Here is a 20823-nt window from a genome sequence, read left to right as displayed (position 1 = left end):
ACAATTTTAAGTGATTTTAAGCAGGGTTTTACTTAAATGTATTTTAATCCTCCTTATGAAGTTACTCTAAAGAAAAATGTGTTTAAAAATCAGAGATATAGGCTTTATTTAATAAGACAAGTAGATTGGATACTATAAACATGTTTTAGATTGAGTCATATAAAATTCCAATTTTGTAAATGAAAATTATCATACAGCATTCGTTTCATTTGACTCAACTCTAATGAAATTATCTAAAGAAATAACCAGGTGTTGATCCTAACAACTATTGCATTTTAACTATGCTCATGAATTAATCATGCAAAATAAGTCACCTGTACTATGTAAGAAAAAAAAAATCACAAATCTAGTAAAGTGATGCAGAATCCAAAGTTGAATTGTTTAATAAAAGATTTAAGGCATGGGTAACTGTCATCAGCATTATATATAGATAGATAAATGTATTCCAGGTATTTGATATGTTATCAATAGGATAATTGTCATTATCCTTATGTTACCCTAATTATCATTATGTTATCAATAGGATATTCATAAGATAAGTGCTGGATTTCAGTTATGAAAGTTATTTAAGAAGGGACAGTAATACTATTTACATACAATAATGCTATTGAAATATGCAATAAAGCTAATGAATTATGCAATAATGCTATTTATAATATTTAAAGAAAAATATCTTAAGGACTTAATACTAAATGGCCATTGCCTAAAACCGAAGCGTGGCTATTCATTCTGCCTCTCTCTGAATCTTGCAATACAGTCAGATGCAGTGCCCATTGACAATAATGACAAGTGATTTTTCTTGACTTGCCAATTTACTTAAACAAAGAGTGGACTTTTGACTTTTAGGCTTACAGTTCAAGCTGAATGTCCAATGCACTTGGAGGATTTTCCTATGGATGCTCATTCATGCCCTCTGAAATTTGGCAGCTGTAAGTACAGGAATGGAGATACATGTTTTGTGTTGCTAATATCAGGGGTAGTCAGCAGCATGGCTCAGTTGTGTAGTTTCTTCTATTACGGAATTCTAAATATTTGCCCTTTAAGATACAGAAGTAAAAGACATGCTGATTGCCCTCAAGGAGCTAACTGGCTAGCCCTGTGGTTCTCTCAAATATCATTATATTTTAATCATGGTGTTTAAATTATCACTTATTTTACTGCTAATAAAGAACATGATGTGTTTTAGTACATGTGTAAAATTAGACCAGGAGTTCCTTGAAGGTTGGGACTCTAACTTACTTTCTTTCCTAAGCCCTAGAACATGAAAATGCAAAATATATGGTTTTTTTAATCAACTAAGAATGAATTCTAAAGGACGGATTCTATTGTTTATTAAAGTGGCAATCAGCCTGTTGGCAAATGGCAAGCACAGAAGCAGAGTCTGTGCAATTATCTCTCCACGGTCTAGGTAATAGGAGGAATTTATTTTTTTCTTTCTTAAAATAAATTTGAAGGCGATGATGTAGCTGAGTGCTACATGCAGACACTTTCTGTGTACACGGAACATTTCAGAAAAGGCTGTGTGCCGCTGGCCATTCTTTAGGTCGCCGGGGTTATTTCTTGTGTGTCAGGCAGAAGCATTCACACTTCCGGAATAATTGAAAAGGGGGAAGGTCAAGTCATCTCCCTGGGCCCACAGGGCTTTCCAGACAGGTTCAGAATAAATTCCTGTGAACACAGCTAAGCAGCTTCCCTCTTGGGTGAGTGTGTCCCCTCACCTGACCTTTTTGCAGACTGTGCTCTTTCTGACACCCTCATCTTTGTGCCTTTTGGGTGACTTTTGACTTTTTATTCTCTCTTGAATAGAAATGCCTTCTCTTCACACTGTAACAGACAAAGGAAAGGGAAGAATGATGGCTAATATAAATGCGAAGCTCTCTCATTATCTTGATCACAGTTTTTGGGGAATGAGAAGTTCAGTCTTATTTGTTCTTACAAAAGGTGTCAGTCCTCAATTCTCTTTGAGAATCTTCTCTTTGTTTAACCACAAAGCCTTATTTTATTGTCATAGAAACCATCACTTCGGTACCGCCATTTCTTCCAGCTTTATTTAAGATGATAGTCAGTCTTGTTATACAAAGTAAACATGACGCTGAGAAAACCACAGCAGATGCAGCAAAGGGAGACTTATTCGCATTGCTTAAGTGGTATTAAAGGAAAAATTGAAAAGCCTCGATACTAAAGAAAGGATCTATTCAAGACGTAATAATGATGCAGGAAGGAAAGACAGTTTTTTTTAGTGGACAAGGTATTGTCATTAAGGCGTCAAATATAAATGATGTGATGTCTCAATTCTAGAAATAAATGTCCTTGAAAATATTTTAAATGAAATTTAAAAATCCCTTCTAGTGCATCCATGGAGTAGTGGAATCTCACATGATCGAGAATATAATTTTCTGTATCTAGAGGTGATATGAGCAACACACAGAGTTTATTAGGCATTCTCTGTTTAAGTAATTATTATCTATTTTGCTTTCTATTTTCTGATCCACTGAATAAGCAATTTGTATATTCTTTTATTTTTTTCTTGCTCATGGTAGGTGCTTGATGCGTAAGTGTTAAAAATATGAACACCAGTGTGGAGTATTATACCAACAAGCCAAACCAAACCTTAAAATGTTGGCACAAAAAAGTTTGACAGAAGCATCCATGACTTTTTCTTCTAGCAATTTATCCCTCTTACTTAAAAGCACCACCCCCCAAAAAAAGATTGAATTTCTGGAACTTCATCATTGTCCTCAAATTCAAGAAGCATCTTTTCTATATGTGTACGATTTGAAACTTGACAGTCATGTTTTGTTTTATTCCTATTAACTCATACCTTCATATTTTTTCTTATTATTTTGGCTTAGTTTAAAAATTCCCGAATGGCAGTCTAAGGATAATCTGTTCATTGGCCCCAAAGAAATTTTAAATTGTCTTTTGGGCTAAAAATTAATAGTTAAAAATGATTCAGGAGTGTTTTCTTGGTTAAACAAGTGCTAAGAATCAGTCAGTATGCATCTGTTTAATGCAGTGTAGGACTGAAAAATGGATTATTTAGCAGAATTAGATAAAATTATTTAATGACAACCTAATGTAGAGGCGGGATTTATAATTAATTTTGTAAAGCTGACCTTCTCTCCTTTGGGACTTTAGTGGGGAAACTCTGTGGTGACCTCCTGGTTTATGTGTGTGTTAGTGCATCAGAGAGAGGCCCGAATCTGCATTGCGTGACTTTCTGCTACATGTTGCTTCATCATACACAGAATCTAAAAACCATGTTCCCATGTAACTAATGAAATGCAGTAGTTGCTTTTTTAAAAGACTTGTGAAGAATCAGTCATTTTCTTTAAATTATCAGCTTTTCTCCAGATTTGCGTCTTCTACAACATTAAATACCATAGCTAAAATATTATGTTTGTTTATTAATCTGGGAAGCATGAACTGAGAATTTATTTTTCCTGTGTATCAGGCACTGTACCAGGTCCTAGAAGTATAGACATGAATCAGATGGAGTCCCTGCCTATCAGTCTCTCATTAATTTATTTAAAATGGCATCACTTCTATAGAGTTTTATTTTCTCTTATTTATGTTTAAAAGTAACATCATAATTCAAAAATGGTGTAATTAAACTTAAAAAAACTTCATAATTTATTAAGATTCAGGGCTATGGAGGATTGTGAGGCCCTTCTGATATAAAGTAGCACTAGTGATGTATCTTTTTGTGTCTATTAAATTCTGTGCCATTTGAAATTTTATTGAAGAGAGGGCCAGGATATGTATTCATAGGGGAAACAAAATAAGCCACTTATTTAAATGAGTTATTTATTTAAGTGTTATTTAATATTCTCAGTAGAATCATTAATGATTAATGAATTGAAGTTAATGAGACCTCAGAATTTATTCATATTCAAACATGAATATTTCTCTGCTATTAAAATATATTTTTAGCATCCTATTTCAAAAATTGTTTCACATAATATAATTTACTTGTGGATGTAAGTGAATGTATCTATAAAGAAACCAGCATTTTGCTGATATTAACATTTCCTAGCAACATTCAGAAAACCCAGTAACATTATGCAGTATGTCATTAAAAGACACAAACTCATAAACCTTCACCTTATTATTACCGATGCTTGGGTGGAAACTGATTTGTGATCATAGACTTTGGATCAAGTTCAGAATCAGGACCACCACAGCACAGTGGTATTAAAACTAAAAAATTTATAGATGGCAGAGAAATGAGATTTCCAGTGTCCTGGAGAGCTGGAGGCACCAGAGACTACTGGCCCTTTCTCTCCCTCAGTTGAAAATGTGACTCTGATGTTGAGTTTTGCTCAAAGCTGGGAGTAACTAATATGTTCAAACAGTCCCATGAGTAAAAGTGTATGGAAGTTCTGCAAAATGTCAATAGCGTAGCAAGAATTACCTGTTTATTCAAGTGTGGAGGGACTCTGCCTGCGTGGAGAAGCCGGCTGTTCCCCAACGGGACATACAGGGGACGTGCCGGTGCCAGGGAGAGGCTAAGCCTAGATATGTCACCTGTGCACCAGCTCTGAAGTCATTTCTGTTAGGTTCGGAGCTGAGAGAGAGACACACGAAGCCTCGTGTAGCAAAATGCTGTTTATTTTGAGCATCTGGGTGCAGATGGGTGGAGGCCAAAGAGCATCCAGGAGAGAAAAGGGGAGGCCTTGGGTTTTACAGAGGGTTTCTCGGCGGTGGCGGTGGCGGGGAGGGGAGTAAGTAACTGGGCCAGAACAGCTGCTTGTAATTAATTCTTTTTCAAACAACCAGCTCCTAAGGACCCTGACCCAGCCCTCCTTATGGGGAGGGGTAAACTTTGTCCCTGTGTGGGTCTGGAAAGGAATGCTGGCTGCAGCTGTCTGTCAGATTTGTAAAACAATAGCCACAGGAGTCTAGAGAATCCCTAGATGTTGTAAATCTAAGTTTTTGCATTAACCACATTCTGTCCTATACGTACTTCTCGGGTTCCCGCCTGGAGCAAACCTTACAATTTCACTTCTGCTAAGTTCTGCATCCTTGGCCAATAAATCAGGGAGTTATTTCTTGTCTGTATGTGTTTTGCCTCTTCCTGCCAGTCCACAATTTAACTGGTATGCTCTGTGTGCAGTGATTAATATAAAAAATAAACAGATTCTAAAAGGATTTGCAACTTGATACAACTATACTGATCTAATTTATTTTACATGTTCTGCAATAATCGTTTTTTTCGTCTAATGAAATGTCATGATAGCTAAGACATTTAACTCTTAACTAGGGTACTTTTATGTCCAAAAAGCAATGTAATTTTGGATTATGATTTTTATTTTGTGAGCGATTTCTGAACAGACCGTTTAACTGGACTTTGGGCATTCGGGACCTGTTTGCCACGATATCTTCCTGTGCCACCGTGAGACTAAAGGCGATGTTCTAACCATCTCAAGGCCCAGTGACTTTTGCAGACTCTAAAGAGATATTTAATATAAAGTGGTTGCAGTGAAAATCCGTTCCTGGTCATGATTATCTTTGTTTGTTTCACATCCCTCATATTCAAATAAATTCAAAGTGCATATTTTTGCCCTAGAAATGTGATCTTTAAGTATTAAATTTTTTCAGTAAACAGTAATTCTGTGAAATACACAACTTTTTTGAGGTAGCAGTTTATTGATTCTTACTAAAGTGCTTAAATTTTCTGATTTCCTGCAGATGCGTATACGACCTCAGAGGTCACTTACATTTGGACTTACAACGCGTCTGATTCGGTAGAGGTTGCGCCCGACGGCTCCAGGTTAAATCAATACGACCTGCTGGGCCAATCAGTTGGGAAGGAGACAATTAAATCCAGTACAGGTTAGTAAAACGAGTCTGGAGAAAAGACAGTGCCTGAGAATATTAACGGGTTAAAGTGATTGGAAATGTGTCAGATTGCTTAAAAACTTTTGCTCTTAAGGTCCAAAAAACAGCAGCATAGATTGTGCTTGGGAGCTTTTAGACATGCAGAATCTTAGACCCCAACCCTTACTAAAGAAGGGTTTGCATTTTAACGAGATTCCAGGGAAATTCATATTCCCATTAAAGTTTGAGAAATATACTGTGTATTCAAAAAGTGTGTGTCTTCTCAGGCCAATTTCAACATTTACCTTCAAACAAGTGACAATTTCCCTAGTTTTCTAATTCTTTTCCCCGTACTCTGGATAATTTATGATTATTTGACTGTAGATTTTTGGGTAATTGCTACTGGCATGTTCGGAAAGCTGATTGCCTCTTTAAGGGCCACCCTCATCTTAAGGAAAAAAAAAAAGCTGCGTGGACTAATTATCTTCTATCTGGAAATAATTAAATTCCAGGGAGCAGAAAGGTGGTAGGGATGGAGATAAGACAGAAGTGACTGAAGCAAATTAGAACAGATGACAATGAGAAATTCGGTGTTGACAGTGGGGTGAAAAGTGGGCGGGAAGACCGGTCTTGGAGATGTGGCCGGCAGTCGGCATGCTGAAGAGCCAGAACGATCAGAACAGGCACTGGAGGTTGATGCCAGGGGGAATGAGGGTCCTCAGCAAGTAAAATAATCCACAGACAGATAGGATTTATCAACTTGAATTCCCTTGGTCAGCAGGTTGGCCAAGGGAAAAAAAAAAAAACTAATACAGGTTGAGCATCTCGAATCCCAAAATCTGAAACTTTTTGAGTGCTGACATGACACTCAAAGGAAATCCTCATTGTAGCATTTCAGGTTTCAGATTTTAGAATTAGGGATGCTGCTAATATTCCAAAATCTAAAATAAATCCAAAATCTGAAACACTTTTGGTCCTGAGAATTTTGGATAAGAGTTATTCAGCCTGTACCATATCATGGGACGTGCACTGCAAGTCTCTTGATACGTTTTTTTAAATACTCTTGCTAATGAAGCATTTAAAGGTAATGTAAGTGTCGTGAGATTGTATGTGATAAATTCTTTTTTAAAAAATCAGGGTCTGTTCTGTATCTAATCTCTTCTGTTTCTAAAATGTTCTAACTGTTGACTGTAACAGTTTCTTAAGCTTCTTAAATTTTTCTTCCAGGTGAATATACCGTAATGACAGCTCATTTCCACTTGAAAAGAAAAATCGGGTATTTTGTGATTCAGACGTACCTGCCTTGCATCATGACTGTCATTCTCTCCCAAGTGTCGTTCTGGCTCAACAGAGAGTCTGTGCCTGCGAGGACTGTGTTTGGTGAGTGGATTCGTGCTGTCGTACAGCACGTCGCGTTTCGTAACGTACTCTCAAAAGCATTATCTCTGCTGATCCTCACGCCAATATTTTATGGTATGTGGACAGGGAGGATTGTTTTTACCTTACAGATGAGGAAACTGAGGCCCAGAGAGGTAACATAGTGTCACTTTGTTAATAAGGAATATAAGCGGTCCTTAACTATTCTGGAAATACATCCCATTTTCTTTCTGTTAAATATGTCTCATCAACATTTTTCTCCATGTTAGTAGAAGGAGAGTTTTCTTAAAGGTTTTAATTTACAGTATAACTATCATATTTCTAGGTTTTCTGTGTTTAGATGAAGAACAGACAGAGGGAGGAAGACCTCATTCACTTCCATTAGGGTGTTTGATTTTCATGATTAGAAGCAGGCAGGGGAATTTTTAAATTTGGAGTATGGAATACCATTTTTCCAGGCTTTCTGTGTTTATTTTGGTTTTGTTTCGAGATGAAGAAAGATGATCTTAGTACTTTAAATGAGAGAGAGGGAGAAAGAGAGAGGTGTGTTGTTCATTCCATTATTGTATTTAATAATGAAGTTTATTTTCTTGAGTTTTATTACTGCTTTTTGGATACATGAATTAGTCTGAACACATTTTGTAATAAAGTAGGTTACTTTTGTGTGTTTGGACCACTCACTGAATTTAGAACCTACTCTGTCAGGTATTACAATAGGCCCTAGAGATGCAAAAACAAATAAAATACAGCCCTTGCATTCAATTAGTGTAGTATAGTCGACGGCAGCAGAAAGAATGACAGCACAAGAAAGAGACAGATACAAGTTGTCACAGAAAATATCAGCGTGCATCCTCTCTAGAACTAATTGAGCAAATAGCCGAGTTAACATTTTTAACATTTGATACAAGACTAGACAAAAGTTTCTCAGACCCATCTTAGCCCAAAAGGGTAGATTGAGGGATGGAAGAGCATGGTATGTTCAGTGATGAGGAGCTGTTTGGAAATACAGATAGAAATAGCATTAGAGGCCTACATGATGTTAATGGAAAAAAAAAAAACCCAAACTGTGTAAAATAATTTAAAAAGGAGTTACACCTAAGATCCTACGTCAATACGTGGAGTGCGTACATTGGTTTGGCCTGAAAAGGCAGGACATCTTGAAGTAGGGCCTTACAGGTGGGTTAAAGATTCTTTGACTTGTAATTGGTGAAACCAATGAAGCTTTGTCTCAAGGCTTGGCATGTTTTAATTGAAGGTAAAGATGTCTGTTAATCAGTCACTGGACATTTACCTAAACTCAAGAGATCTGTCAAGTAAATTGATGGCCTGCAGATGTGCTTTAACTTTGCCTTGCATGGCCTTAGGCCTGTTAATTGTCTGGTATCTTATTGTTTCAAAAAATATCTCCAAAAGGGGAGAGGGACATTATGAGAAGTGTCTGACCTCCTCGTGGCCAGCAACTCAGCTTCAAGGTTTTTCTGGGGGGGGGTCCCCTTGGCCAAGAGGAGGCCCATTCAGTCAGCCAGGGGGGCTTAAGATTTTATTTTGGTTCACAATGAGAAGGGCCTTTTAGGCCATGTTACTAAAATGTACCTTTATGCTATATAGTCTATATAGCAAAGCCACTATATGTGCAAAGCTCTCAAAACAATGCCTGGCATTTAATAAATGCTATATATAATTGAAGTATGACATGTAAGAATCTATATTTAATGTATACAAGTCGATGAGTATGTGAAACCATTACCACTGTCAATGCCACAGACATATCCAGTCCCCTCCCAAACTTCCCTGTCACCCCCTTTATTAGTATTGGGGTGGGTGGGGATGTGTGGATAAAGATACTTAAGTATACTACAGTGTTGTTAGCCATAAGCACTATGCTGTATGGTAGATCTGTGGAACTTACTTATTTTGCCTAACTAAAGCTATTAATCTGAACCTATTTGTACCTTAGAAAGATACGGCATTTTTGCACAGGATGAATTGGAAGATAGAAATTACCTGAGCCAGGGAGGAAAGTTATGAGGCTACTAGAAGGGTTCTCAAAAGAATAGGAAGGATATTTGGGGAAGAGAACCAATGGATTTGATGAACATACATAGCAACTACAGAAAAAGGAATAATTTAGGATAATTTTAGTTTTTAAGTGGATAACGTAGTAATAAAAGGAAGAGAGTGGAAAAGCAGGAAAAATGAATTAGTTTGAGTTATGTGGATTTTTGAAGTTCTTTGTCTAGTAGGCCAAAAGAAAGTGTTGATAAATATGGCAATCATAACTAGATAATAGAACTTTAAAATCTAGAACTTATCTCCCAGATAAATTAAAAGGGTGAATATGGGTGAATATAAAATGAAAGGACAGGATCCTTAAAAAAATATTAAAATTGTAGAATACCAAGGAACTAATTGGCATGATCAGAAAATTATGAGGGAAACGAGACAGCAATGTTCTAAAAGGAAGAGAGAATTTTAATATCATGCAAATACACAGAACCATTTCAGTTATATAGATTCAGATACATGCAGAGAAGACTAAAACACGTTGAGTGAATTTGACTAGTCAAAGGTTACTGATGCTAATGAATTAAGTGAGAAAAGTTGCTTTAGAGAGTAAAATCAGATTGAAATGGGCATGCAAGGGAAAGGGAAGAAGCTGAGTATATACCAAATTTGGAAGAAGAGAAAGATTGAGGTAGCTGGAGAGACAGGTGGGTCATTATTAATATGTTGTTAACATGAAACTATGAACAACAGAGGAGCTACTTTATGACAAGACACATTCTAGGCATGTTGCATACTTTAATATCTCCTTTTTAAGACAGGCGATAGATTCATACATACATTAATTAGTTCAACAGGAGTTAAGTTAGCAAGACCAAATCTATATAGACAAAAAGCGTACACCAAAAAATTTTCCATTGCTATAGATTAGCCAACTGTAAAGTTTAGAGGGAATACAGTCCATCATTCTGATGCTGTTAAGTTTTGGGGGTTCCCAAAACCACCTTCTGTTTTGATAATTCACTTTATTATATATACAGTACATATAAAACCAAATATTAAATGTCTAATTATCAGATTATCATTCTAAGTTGTCAATATACCTGCCACCTTCATTGACATCGTCTTTACTATTCTACCTGCTTTCTCCTGTTCTTACCTTCCCGTTGTCCTCTCTCCCTCCTCATTGTCAAATTCCTGGTAAGTCTTAATATTTAGTTCTACCCTGGAGCATTCCTTCTCCCTCCCAGCATATCCAACAAGTTACTTAAAGTTAGAAATACCTTGTTTCAGTGTCATTGGCGAGTGGAAAACATACTTCTTCATATAATTCTGGAAAGTTATGCAGGAAGTGGGTGTAGGTACCTGTTGTATGAGACACAGCTATGTATTGTAAGTGGTCAGGAAATCAGTAGAAGAAATAGAATACTGTTACTACTTTTGAGAAACCAGTCATTTTGGGGGCAGAAAATTCCTTAAAATTGACATTATTGTAGTTTACTAAAGAGATGGTTATGATCTGAACTAAAGTGTTTCCTTTAATAATGAAACAGCTAACACAATTGAGCACTTACTACATGGTTGAAATAATGTCGCAAAGGAGCTTGTGTCCGGTTCTTGCTCCACTTCCGTCTCGAGCAAACTGTGTAACCTCTCTAAACTTTCTCCACTGTAAATAGAAGTAAAACATAGTGTCTGTAGACCTCGTAGGGATGCCAAGGGCATCCACGAAACAGTATGTGTAAAGGGTTTCTTAAAGTAAATATATAACTTTATTTATTCAACAGCAAGTTTGAGTGTTTCCCGAGAGTCAAGGATACCGTAGAATGTACTATGGATCCAAGTGGTGTGCATTAGTGTGTGTTTCTCTTTTGAATTCAAATTCCTTTAGCCTGGGCTTATAATCTCCAGTTCTACAATCCTATATGTGACAACTTCTTACTTTTACTTTATCTGACTAGCTCTTGAATACCAGTTACATGGGACCTGAAGGATGATGATAGCTAGCTGTCTAGCTAGCGAAACAGATTACAAACACACGAATGTGTGTGCATTAGTGTCTGTGTATATATAATATTTTCCATTGAGTAAAAAAAAGACACTTGAAAAATCAGAAGATTTGGTAAAACAGGGGTTCATGTTCTTGCATTGGTGGCCCTCGACTGGGACTGAATAGCAGCAGTCCCCTTCAGACATGTAATGTCTAGTTTGCCACAGACATTTTCACACCCTGTTGCTCACCCACCTTGCCCATTTATCGTTCCTACCTTGTCCCTGTGAACTTCTGAATTTGCAGCCAGCCCATGGATCAGAGCACGCAGAGATTGGAAAGGGCATTCCGGAAGAGCTGGGCAAAACAAACCAATGCAAAAAGGGAGAAAATCAGAGAGCCATATGAGTGCAGCATCAGCTTGTCCAGGCTAAAGAATTGGGGTAGCCTTAGAAGGAGACATAGATGGCTTTAATTGGAAACTAGCGGGAGCAGAATGCCTGGGTAGTAGCAGGCTAGGAAACCAGACAGCCTGTGCAGGGCAAAAACTCGTTCCAAATCCCTATCCTCCACAAGGCATGGATGACGGAGCGCTAACAGGAGGCACACCTGGCATCCCAGAAGTGGCTTTGGCACAGGGCAGCTCATGCTGATCAGACACAAGCTGCCAGCCCACCAGCCACCCCACTCCCTGCTGCTGTCGGTCCCGCCCCAGTCAGATCACTGCCAATTAGGAAAGGGACTGAAGCAAAATACATTAATAAGCATGGCAAGGAAAATTAGAAAGCTTTGGTTATTCTCGTCTAGAGGCAGGCTGAGAAGTTGTTTCGGGAATATAGGTGGCCTAGTTAAGCTTGATAGCTAGAAATGGATTATAATCTCCTTATAGTAAGGACATGGGGGAGACTGAAAAGTCTATGCTATTGTTTTGTTGGTGATTGTCTCTTAAATTTTTAGATTTTGATTAGGAAATGGAAATATCACTTTTATGACCATTAGAAGTCATGAGAACTGGTAACTCTCACTTCCTATGCTGAAATCGGTGTAGTAATGATGATGAGAAAAAATTAAAAATAACATTTATCTTTTATATACTGTACACTGTGTTAGACACTTTAAATTTACTCAATTCTGAAAAAAAATCCCCAGTTAGGAAAATAGCATTATCCCCCCTTTTCAGACAAGAAAATTGAGACCCTGAGACCCAGATCTGTTGAGAGCTACTCCATTATCAAACAGCAGGTCAGGACCAAAGAATTTGACCTTAGGCCTCTCTGACTCGAATGCTTTCACTCTTTTTACTATACGATGAAGTCATCAGACTGCATTTTCCTTTCTTTTTGATCTTGAAGTCAGACATATCCTAGGTGATTTCTTCATACATGGGTAATTTCTGTTTGAGAGTCAAGTTTACCAAACCTAGATCGGAACTTGAGGTGTGTGTTTAGATTTGAACTCTTCTGGGTAACTGTCAGCAGCTGCTGATTGAAGTATTTCAGATTCCTCGCTCTACAGCACAAGCTGTCACCATTAAAGTGGCTTTTCCAAGTTCAGATTACCCGCTGTCATATTCTGCATTTTTAACCAAAGTCAACCTAGTTAACCCAGGAATGCTATTTATAATAGGATCACCTTTGTCATTAGATCTGAGGAGAAGAATTTGATTACTGCCTTTGACTACATTCAATAAACTGATTTCTCCATAATATACTTTTTCTTGGAATTCATCTGGGAGAGCTTCCTAACTTTATATGTGTTTCAAGTGGAGAGGTTTTTTTTGTTTTTTTTTTTGTCCTTGTTAATTTTATTTTTTGGAAATATAGATTTTGTTTTCTTGAGCTTTGAAAAAAATTTGGAGTATAATGGCTTTTCTACTCTGATTATTCTACTACTTATACAGGTTTAGGTCATCACTAAATAGTGAAAGATTTACTTTCACTGCAGCAGTGTTTTGAATGCATATTTATTCCTAGTTTTATAAATCTCAAAAAAGAATAGATATTATTAATTATCAAATGATTTCCAGTTGGGTGACATTTTTGTGATAAAAATTCTCTAATAATGCATTATTCATCACAAAGAACATATCTCCTGAGTTAAATCACCTCAAGGAGTTAGAAGAAATCATCAAAGCTATTAACATCTGAACAGTCCCCCTGAATTTTATGGCAATGCAATTTACAAGGTTGAAATAGAAAAAAGATTTGATAACTATGGGGAATTTATATGGGATAGGGTTCTCTATATAGTCTCCTCATGTTTTATCACCTTCTTGTCATTATTCTGAATATATTACTTTATTTTAAACTCATAAAATCAAACTATAACTGTGGTGCTCATCATACCAGATCGGACCTCCTTGGATAAGGACACGAGGTCCTTATCCCAGGGGTCCCAGAGACAGTCCTGGGAGGCCATTTTTGACCATTTTAGATCCAGCCTTACCTTAATGTAGAACCTCTGGCTCACAATTGATTTCATTTGAGATTAGATGTGAACCATGCTAAATTTCTTGAAAATCACTTATCAAATGTAATAGGTTATGATTTGATGGGTTGTTCTTGCAAGAGATTGATTTTGAGTCATAATGACACTGCTGAATCCATTGATAGAATCAGGCTATCAAATTATTCCTAATTAAGAAGCTGAATCATATCCTCTTAGAAATCTCAGAACAGAGTGGTTCAGTCATGAAGGAGATGGGTTTAATGAGATTAGAAATACATGAATCAACTCTGAAGAGATTCTGTGCTTTGTTGGAACAATGGAAGAATAGAGGAAAATCCTGTTCAAGGCCTACCTTTCTCTTTCCATGGGAGCCACAATAAATTCTTTCTGAAGGTGGGAAATGAATAACTATGAGAAAATTAATTGCCCAAGGCTTTGTAGGCAGCCATTTAAACTGTACAATCTCTAAGCATCTTTTGATTTTTCTTAAACCACCACTAGATGGGACTGTTGCATCCTTGCTTTGGATTTTTGGTGTCTATCCACAGTTTGCTTGGGGGCATCATGACATAATAGGGAATCTGTAGAACTCTCTGTTTGACAGGTTTTACATAGGGCATTTGCATACATTATTTAAAGTTTGGAAGTCTATAAGATACATATTCTAATGCCCATTTTAGAGATAGTCACTGAGGCTCAGAGAGAAAGGCGGGAGAAAGAGAGAGGAGAGAATTTAACATTTGTTGGGCAACTCTATATCCAGGCATATATGCTCATACTTTTTCCTCCCAACAACCCAAAAAATATCATTTCCATTTTGCAGATGGCGGAAGGGCCTGAAACTTAGTGAAGTTACATAGTTGCTTTCGCAGAGACAAACTCTCCCCTGACTTTTTAAAGCCCATTTTGCTCTGTGCATAGCCACTTTTAAAGCGATTTAAGCACTTTAATGCAAAATGTAACTCTAACATTTATAAATATCTTAGGGGCTTCACCAGTAAAACATAAGGGTTAGATTAATGATATCAAGAAATATATGATATAAATATAGAAGTGACTGTGAAAGCAGACCCGATTTGTAGATTCAGCGGCATAATTTAGTAGTAAAGAGAATGGACGTTTGAGTCGGGTCTCCTGGCTTTGTATCTCATCTCTACTGCTTGCTAACAGTATGACCTTCAGTAAGGTGCTAAACTTCACTAAGCCTCAATTTCCTCATTTGTACGTGAGGATAATACTACCTAACTCCCATGGGTGTTATGTGGGTTACACATATTAATACATGGAAAAGTTCTTAGCGTAAGACCTGGCCTATCATAAGTGCTCCTGAGTGATGGTTTTTATTATTCTATCTGGAATAAGGTACAAATATGTGATTTATGTGCAAACGGTATTAATTTGTACAACTTTAAAATTACAATATTGTGATTAAGCTTCTATTTCATTATAAAGCTTTCTATATTCTTACTGCATATTTTTTTTTTTGTTATGGAGTCTGTAAGTGTGGTCCACTAGTGTTCCTGTTCACATTTTTTAAACAAATTCTTTCCTTCAGTGAACCAGCTGATAATGAGTATGTACCTTTGCCAGAAGCCGGGTCAGGTGGTGGTATTTTCAAAACAGCACAAGCCGCTCAGAGCGTGGAGGGACGAGGCAGGCATGCATATAAATAAATGAAGGAAAAGATCATAGGTGCTGGAGAGAAATAAGCCAAAATAAGCTAAGAGTAAAGGAGAAAAAAATAGAAGAAGGAAAGAAGTATGTCTGAGGCAGTCAGAGAAGCCCACAGGGAAAAAATCAAGTCAAGCTTTGCAGATGAGCATAATGGAAAAGGCCATATTCTAAGCAGAGGGTACACAGTTATCAAAAGCAATATGGAGCACAGCAAATGATTGACGGGTGTATCTCAGGCGTGGGAGTCCTGTGTTTGTAAGCACAGTTAGGTAGAGTCCAGTTCACACGCAGCCTCATTTCCCACGCTAAGGCCGTGGAAACTACTTGAAGTGTATTTTAACAAAGAAGTAAAATGGACACATTTGAGTTTCGGGAAGACCATTATGCGGAGTCCTGGACAAAAAAGATTGCAATGGGATGAAAGTAGATACAGGGTGACTAGTTAAGAGATAATCGACATATTCAGGTAAGAAATAATGAAGACCTGAACTAGAACAATGCATGTTGGTGGAGAGAGAGTTAGAGATCTCTGAGATACTACGGAGAGAAAATATGTAAGACAGTGAATCTGAGGGGGAGAGAAAGGTAGGCGTGGGCACGCAGAATACATCTGGCCCTCTGCACCCATGGGTTTTGCATCCATGGATTCAACCAGCTCTAGTCGAAAGTATTTGAAAAAAATTATAGATAGTTGCATCTGTACTGAACATACACACTCTTTTTTTTCTTGTCACTAAACAATACAGTATAACAACTATTAACATAGTATTTAGTGTATTAGGTATCAGGTAGTCTGGAGATGATTTAAAGTATATGGGAGAATGTGCGTAATTTATATGCAAATACTGTGGCAGTTTATATAAGGACTCGAGCATCTGAGGATTTTTGTATACATGGGGTGACATCCTGGAACTAACCCCCCAACAAGTACCAAGAGATGACTGTGCTCCTAGATTTCTACTTGAATGACTCGATAATGCACTATTATTCTCTACAGTAGAGAATTTTGAAAGATTTAGTAGGTTTTGGTTTAGGACATAGACTCAGTAGTGAATGTTTAAATTTTGAGATTTCTAGGGGACCCGTCTTTCTCGGTATATTGAATGAAATTTCTCTGGTCTCCCTGTCTCTGGCCTCACCTTCCTTCTGCCCATTCTACACATGGTGGCAAGAGTGATGTCTCTAAAACTCAAACCTAGTTGTATAACCCCCTCCTGCATGAATCCTTTCCATGGCCCTGCACTGCAACTGTTGCCTTCACGAGGCCTCCCCAGGGCTCACCTGTTGTAATTCCTCCTTTTGCTTTGTTGACCTGTATCCAGCCTAGCAACATGTTTCTTTCTGCATTGAACATCTTCCTCAGACTCTTTAAATCTCCTTTATCACTTCCTCCAGGAAGCCGCCTCTGACTCCAAAGTCTTGGATAGGTACCCTTTAGGTAGTAGCCTTAGAGCACCCCATACTTTCTCTAGCACTCCACACTTTATTACTTTTTATACTTTCTGTATAACTTGCCTGTCAATTATCTCCGTCTTCCTGTAGGTTATATTCTCCCCAAGCATACAATTCATGTTTCCATATCGTGTCTAACAAAGTGACCGGCACATAGTAGACTGCATACATTGTTAATGAATAAATGAATGTCATAAAAAAGGCTCAATACATTTTTGTGGAGTACAGGTGGAGCTAATTCAGATATTGGACTCTGGAGCTTATGAGATGCATCCTTGAGGATCTTAATTTTGTGGGAGCAGGTTAGGAAATGAGAATAAAAGATTGTCAAGGGAGAGCAGTAAAGTAAGGAGGAGTGATAGGATAACTTGTAGATGACCAACAGTTAAACCAGTGTCAGAGGGAGTGAAAGAGGAACCGTCAAAAGATAAAACGTGCATGGAATAGTAGTGACTTTGGGATTTCCACTTAAACAGGACCAAACTGTTTTGAAGTGGGACTTGGGAACTATCTTGAGGCTGCATTTGCATAGCAAGCACCTTGTCATGGCTTACGGGAAACCAGTGGATGTATGTTGAGTTTTGTTCTGTATATATTAGGTAGTTTGGAATTTTAGATATAATTCAATATAAAACATTTCTTTCTTCTCCTCTCAGGTTGGAGCCAGTTGACACAGTCAGTACCTAGATAACCAGCCCTTGAGTATTGTCTCCTAATAATTTACAGAATCATAAAGTCTTGATTCTAGCTGTGTGCATCAAATCAAGACTGCATTTGTCTGCCTCCCATATAGCTATGTCTGGCCATATGACTAAATTCTCAAAGAGACATGAGTAAAATTAGGTGTATAATTTTTGGTTTGTTGCCTTCAGCTCAGGGACATACCCTTAAAGTGAATGGATGTGCCTCTCCTTCCCTTTTCCCCTTGCTGGAATGCAGACCAGTGTTGGCAAGCCTTCCTGAACCTCAAGGACATGGGCGATACCCTGAAAATGGCAGAGAAATAAGGAAAAGGAAGCCTAGCTAGGTCTCTGATATCAAGGCCATCCTACCCTTGGATATGATGAGGCACAATTGTTAAATGAAGGAGAGAAAGGGGAAAAATACTTTCGTCTTGTCTTATCTGTTTTCCTACGTGCTCACACCATAGACTAGTCTTTAGTTGGTGCTTAGCTTAGTATCTGTTCTAACACTTAGGAAGAAAAAGATACGTGTGTGTGTGTGTATATATATATATATATGAAATGCATTTTATCTATTGAGCACGTAAAATGTTTGTTTAAAAACTGTGTTGCAATGACCATACATTTCTCTAATCCCACCTCCTCCAAGGTAACATTTCCTTAGTCATTGACTTCTGAAAAAAAAAATAGTTACTATCAGCCTATTTTTATGTATTGGTGTATTTAATCCAAAACAAACACAAATATACCCATGCATTACTATGTCCATATGTACACAAATAGGTGTATTTGCTTCATAAACTATATTTATTCATTCAACCTGAAAATGGATGTCAGGCACTATTCTAGGTCTTACAGATACAACGGTAAACAAGAAAGATGTGATCCCTACAGACAGATCCTCACAGAGGTTACAGCGTGTTTGAGGAGACAGGCAGGTAAACAATTACGATACATCATGACGTGTTATGCTGTGAAAATATGCAAGGTGCTATCAGGTAGCATAAAGGGATTCTACCTGAATTGGAATATTAGTTCATTCTCACGGCGTGAGGGTCCACCCCAGAGTTCCTGATATCCACGTGTGTATCTGTGTGCGTGTGTTCATATCCATACTGATTTCAAATAAATTTCAATCTAGACCATGAAGGATTTTGACATCTTACTAATTTAACAGCAAAACTATGCCTAGATGTCAAATTAGTTTGAGTAACAGTATGAGTTTTCTTCTTACTTTTAATCTTAGTATGATTTTGTTTATGCCTGTGGTGAAAGCATTAAGTCATTTGGCCAAATTTCATAGGTCGTGTTTTTTTTCCAAAAATATAATCAAGCCAGTTGAGAGTGGAGGTGGGGAGAATTAGGCAAACTGATTGAATAAATCAGGTGCATAGTAATTAAATGCTGTTTGACTTCTTGAATTTTCCTTTTTTTTAACAAGTTATTTTAAAATGATGTAGACAGTAATATTATAACAACCCTCTGACATTATATTAGAATTCATTTTTAATTTATTTTTATGTTTTCAAAGTTCCCCTCTTAAGATTCAGTTAGCAGGAACACAGTGAACTGTTAGAGCATCTGTGTTTCAAATTTAATTATGCTGGCCAAATTCAGAGATTTGTGAATTTGTGCTGTTGAGTATCAGTCATCTGCTGATATTAGCTCATTCTTTAATTCCCAAAGATTTCCCATTTTATTCATTATTACCTTAATAAATTATTACCCAGTTTTTTTTATTATCTGTCAAACTCAACTACCCAGAACACAACCAAAAACGCAGAAGAAGAAAAAAAAAATAGACAGCCAACTAATAACATGGAAAGATATAAAAAATCATGTATTAAAATTAACGCACTGGGCTTCAGGTTGAGTGCTGAGATGTGCAGAGCTTGCAGGTTGTCACTCCTATCTTTACAAGACAAAGCTGAACAAACTGAAAATTAAAGACTTTTGCTGCATTCATAAGAGGTGACAAACTGCCACCCCAAATAGGCACATTCAGAGAGACACAGACGAGACCTTTTTACCTAGAAGTGAAGCTGCTGAAGCCGTAGGCTGGTAGGAGCACTGCAGTGGGTTGCTGGAGATGAGTGTGGGCTGGGCTGGGCATAAGAAACTCCTGGAGGCCACGGTTTATGGGGACACCACATGTTCCTGGACTTCACTGCCAAGAATCCTACCAGGTTTTTCAGGTAAAGATCTAAAGAATATTCCATCTTGACTATGGCAGGGGAAGGAGCAGGGAGGAGTAATAATTCTGAAATAGACCCAGAGGCTTCTCCATAACAAAAACCTGCCTTCCCGGGAAGAGACCTGGCCAGAGCCTTACTCCAGCTGGTAGAAAGGCACCCCCCCCTTCCAGCCCCTCTAGCTTTTCTGTCTCACTTAAGAGGGGTCAGAGGAGACAAAACACACAGTTAACAGGCTCAGGGCTTCAAGGACACAGACCAGGAATGCAGCAGAGAAGGGAATAAGGGGAGCTGAGAAACACTTGTGAGGGTTATAACTTGAGACACAGGCCCACTAGAAAACTGAGATGTAATCAGAAAATTATAAAACAATCCCCCTTTCCTGCACCTTACCACGACACCCACAGGGCTGCAATAGAGTAGCGGTAGCTTACAGCAGAAAGAACTGCAACACACGTATTCTCTTTGAGAAAGAGAACTTAGGGATTTCCAAAATCAAGAGGGGAAAGACAACAGCAAAAATGCTACAGAAGTTTGAATCCTGTAGCAAATATTAAACACTGCCCAACTCCTAGCATGATTAACATCAATCCTATAATAAAGGATTCCTATTACCCAAATCAATGTGGTCAGTTCTCAACAAAAAGTTGCAAGGCATGACAAAAGCAAAAACAAAAACATAGAAAAGACAAAGCGAACTTTAGAACCATGACACAGATGTCGGAATGATTGGACAGGGAATTGAAAAAGATTAAATATGATCAATTGTAATCATTAATATGTTAATGAGACGAGTGGAAAAAGTACACAACATGCAAGAAGAGATGACTAATGTAAGTAGACAGATGGAAACTCTTAAAGAAATAAAAAACACAGTAACAGAAATGGAGAGTGTCTTTAATGAGCTCATCAATAAACTCAACCTAACTATTAGGAAAGAATCAGTGAGCTTCTATATAGGTCATTAAAAAATTCCCAAACTGAAATTCAGGCATAAAAAACCAAACAATGGCAACAAAACAGAACAAAACATTCAGAACTATGCTAAAATTTCAACAGCTATAACATACTCATAGTTGGAATGTCACAAAAAGGAGAAAGTGAGAACAAATCAAAGAAAATATTTGAGATAATAATGGCTGAGAACTTTCTGGATACTAATGTTAGACACAAACCACAGATC

General features: G+C 37.5%; 1 protein-coding gene across 1 annotated transcript in view; it reads left to right on the top strand.

Annotated features, from left to right (window-relative positions):
- GABRA2 (gamma-aminobutyric acid (GABA) A receptor, alpha 2) overlaps window positions 1-20823 on the top strand; it is a 189496-nt gene that overhangs the window by 120952 nt on the left and 47721 nt on the right. Inside the window, exons 5-7 of the mRNA XM_012639890.1 lie at window positions 847-929; window positions 5692-5835; window positions 7048-7239. Coding sequence (XP_012495344.1) covers window positions 847-929; window positions 5692-5835; window positions 7048-7239 — 419 coding nt within the window. The remainder of the gene's footprint in view (window positions 1-846; window positions 930-5691; window positions 5836-7047; window positions 7240-20823) is intronic.

The sequence above is a fragment of the Propithecus coquereli genome, unplaced genomic scaffold (genome assembly GCF_000956105.1).
Source record: "Propithecus coquereli isolate 6110/MARCELLA unplaced genomic scaffold, Pcoq_1.0 Scaffold143, whole genome shotgun sequence".
Classification (NCBI taxonomy): domain Eukaryota; kingdom Metazoa; phylum Chordata; class Mammalia; order Primates; family Indriidae; genus Propithecus; species Propithecus coquereli.
Note: the sequence above shows the minus strand (reverse complement) of the source record. Positions and strands in the feature narration are given on the sequence as shown.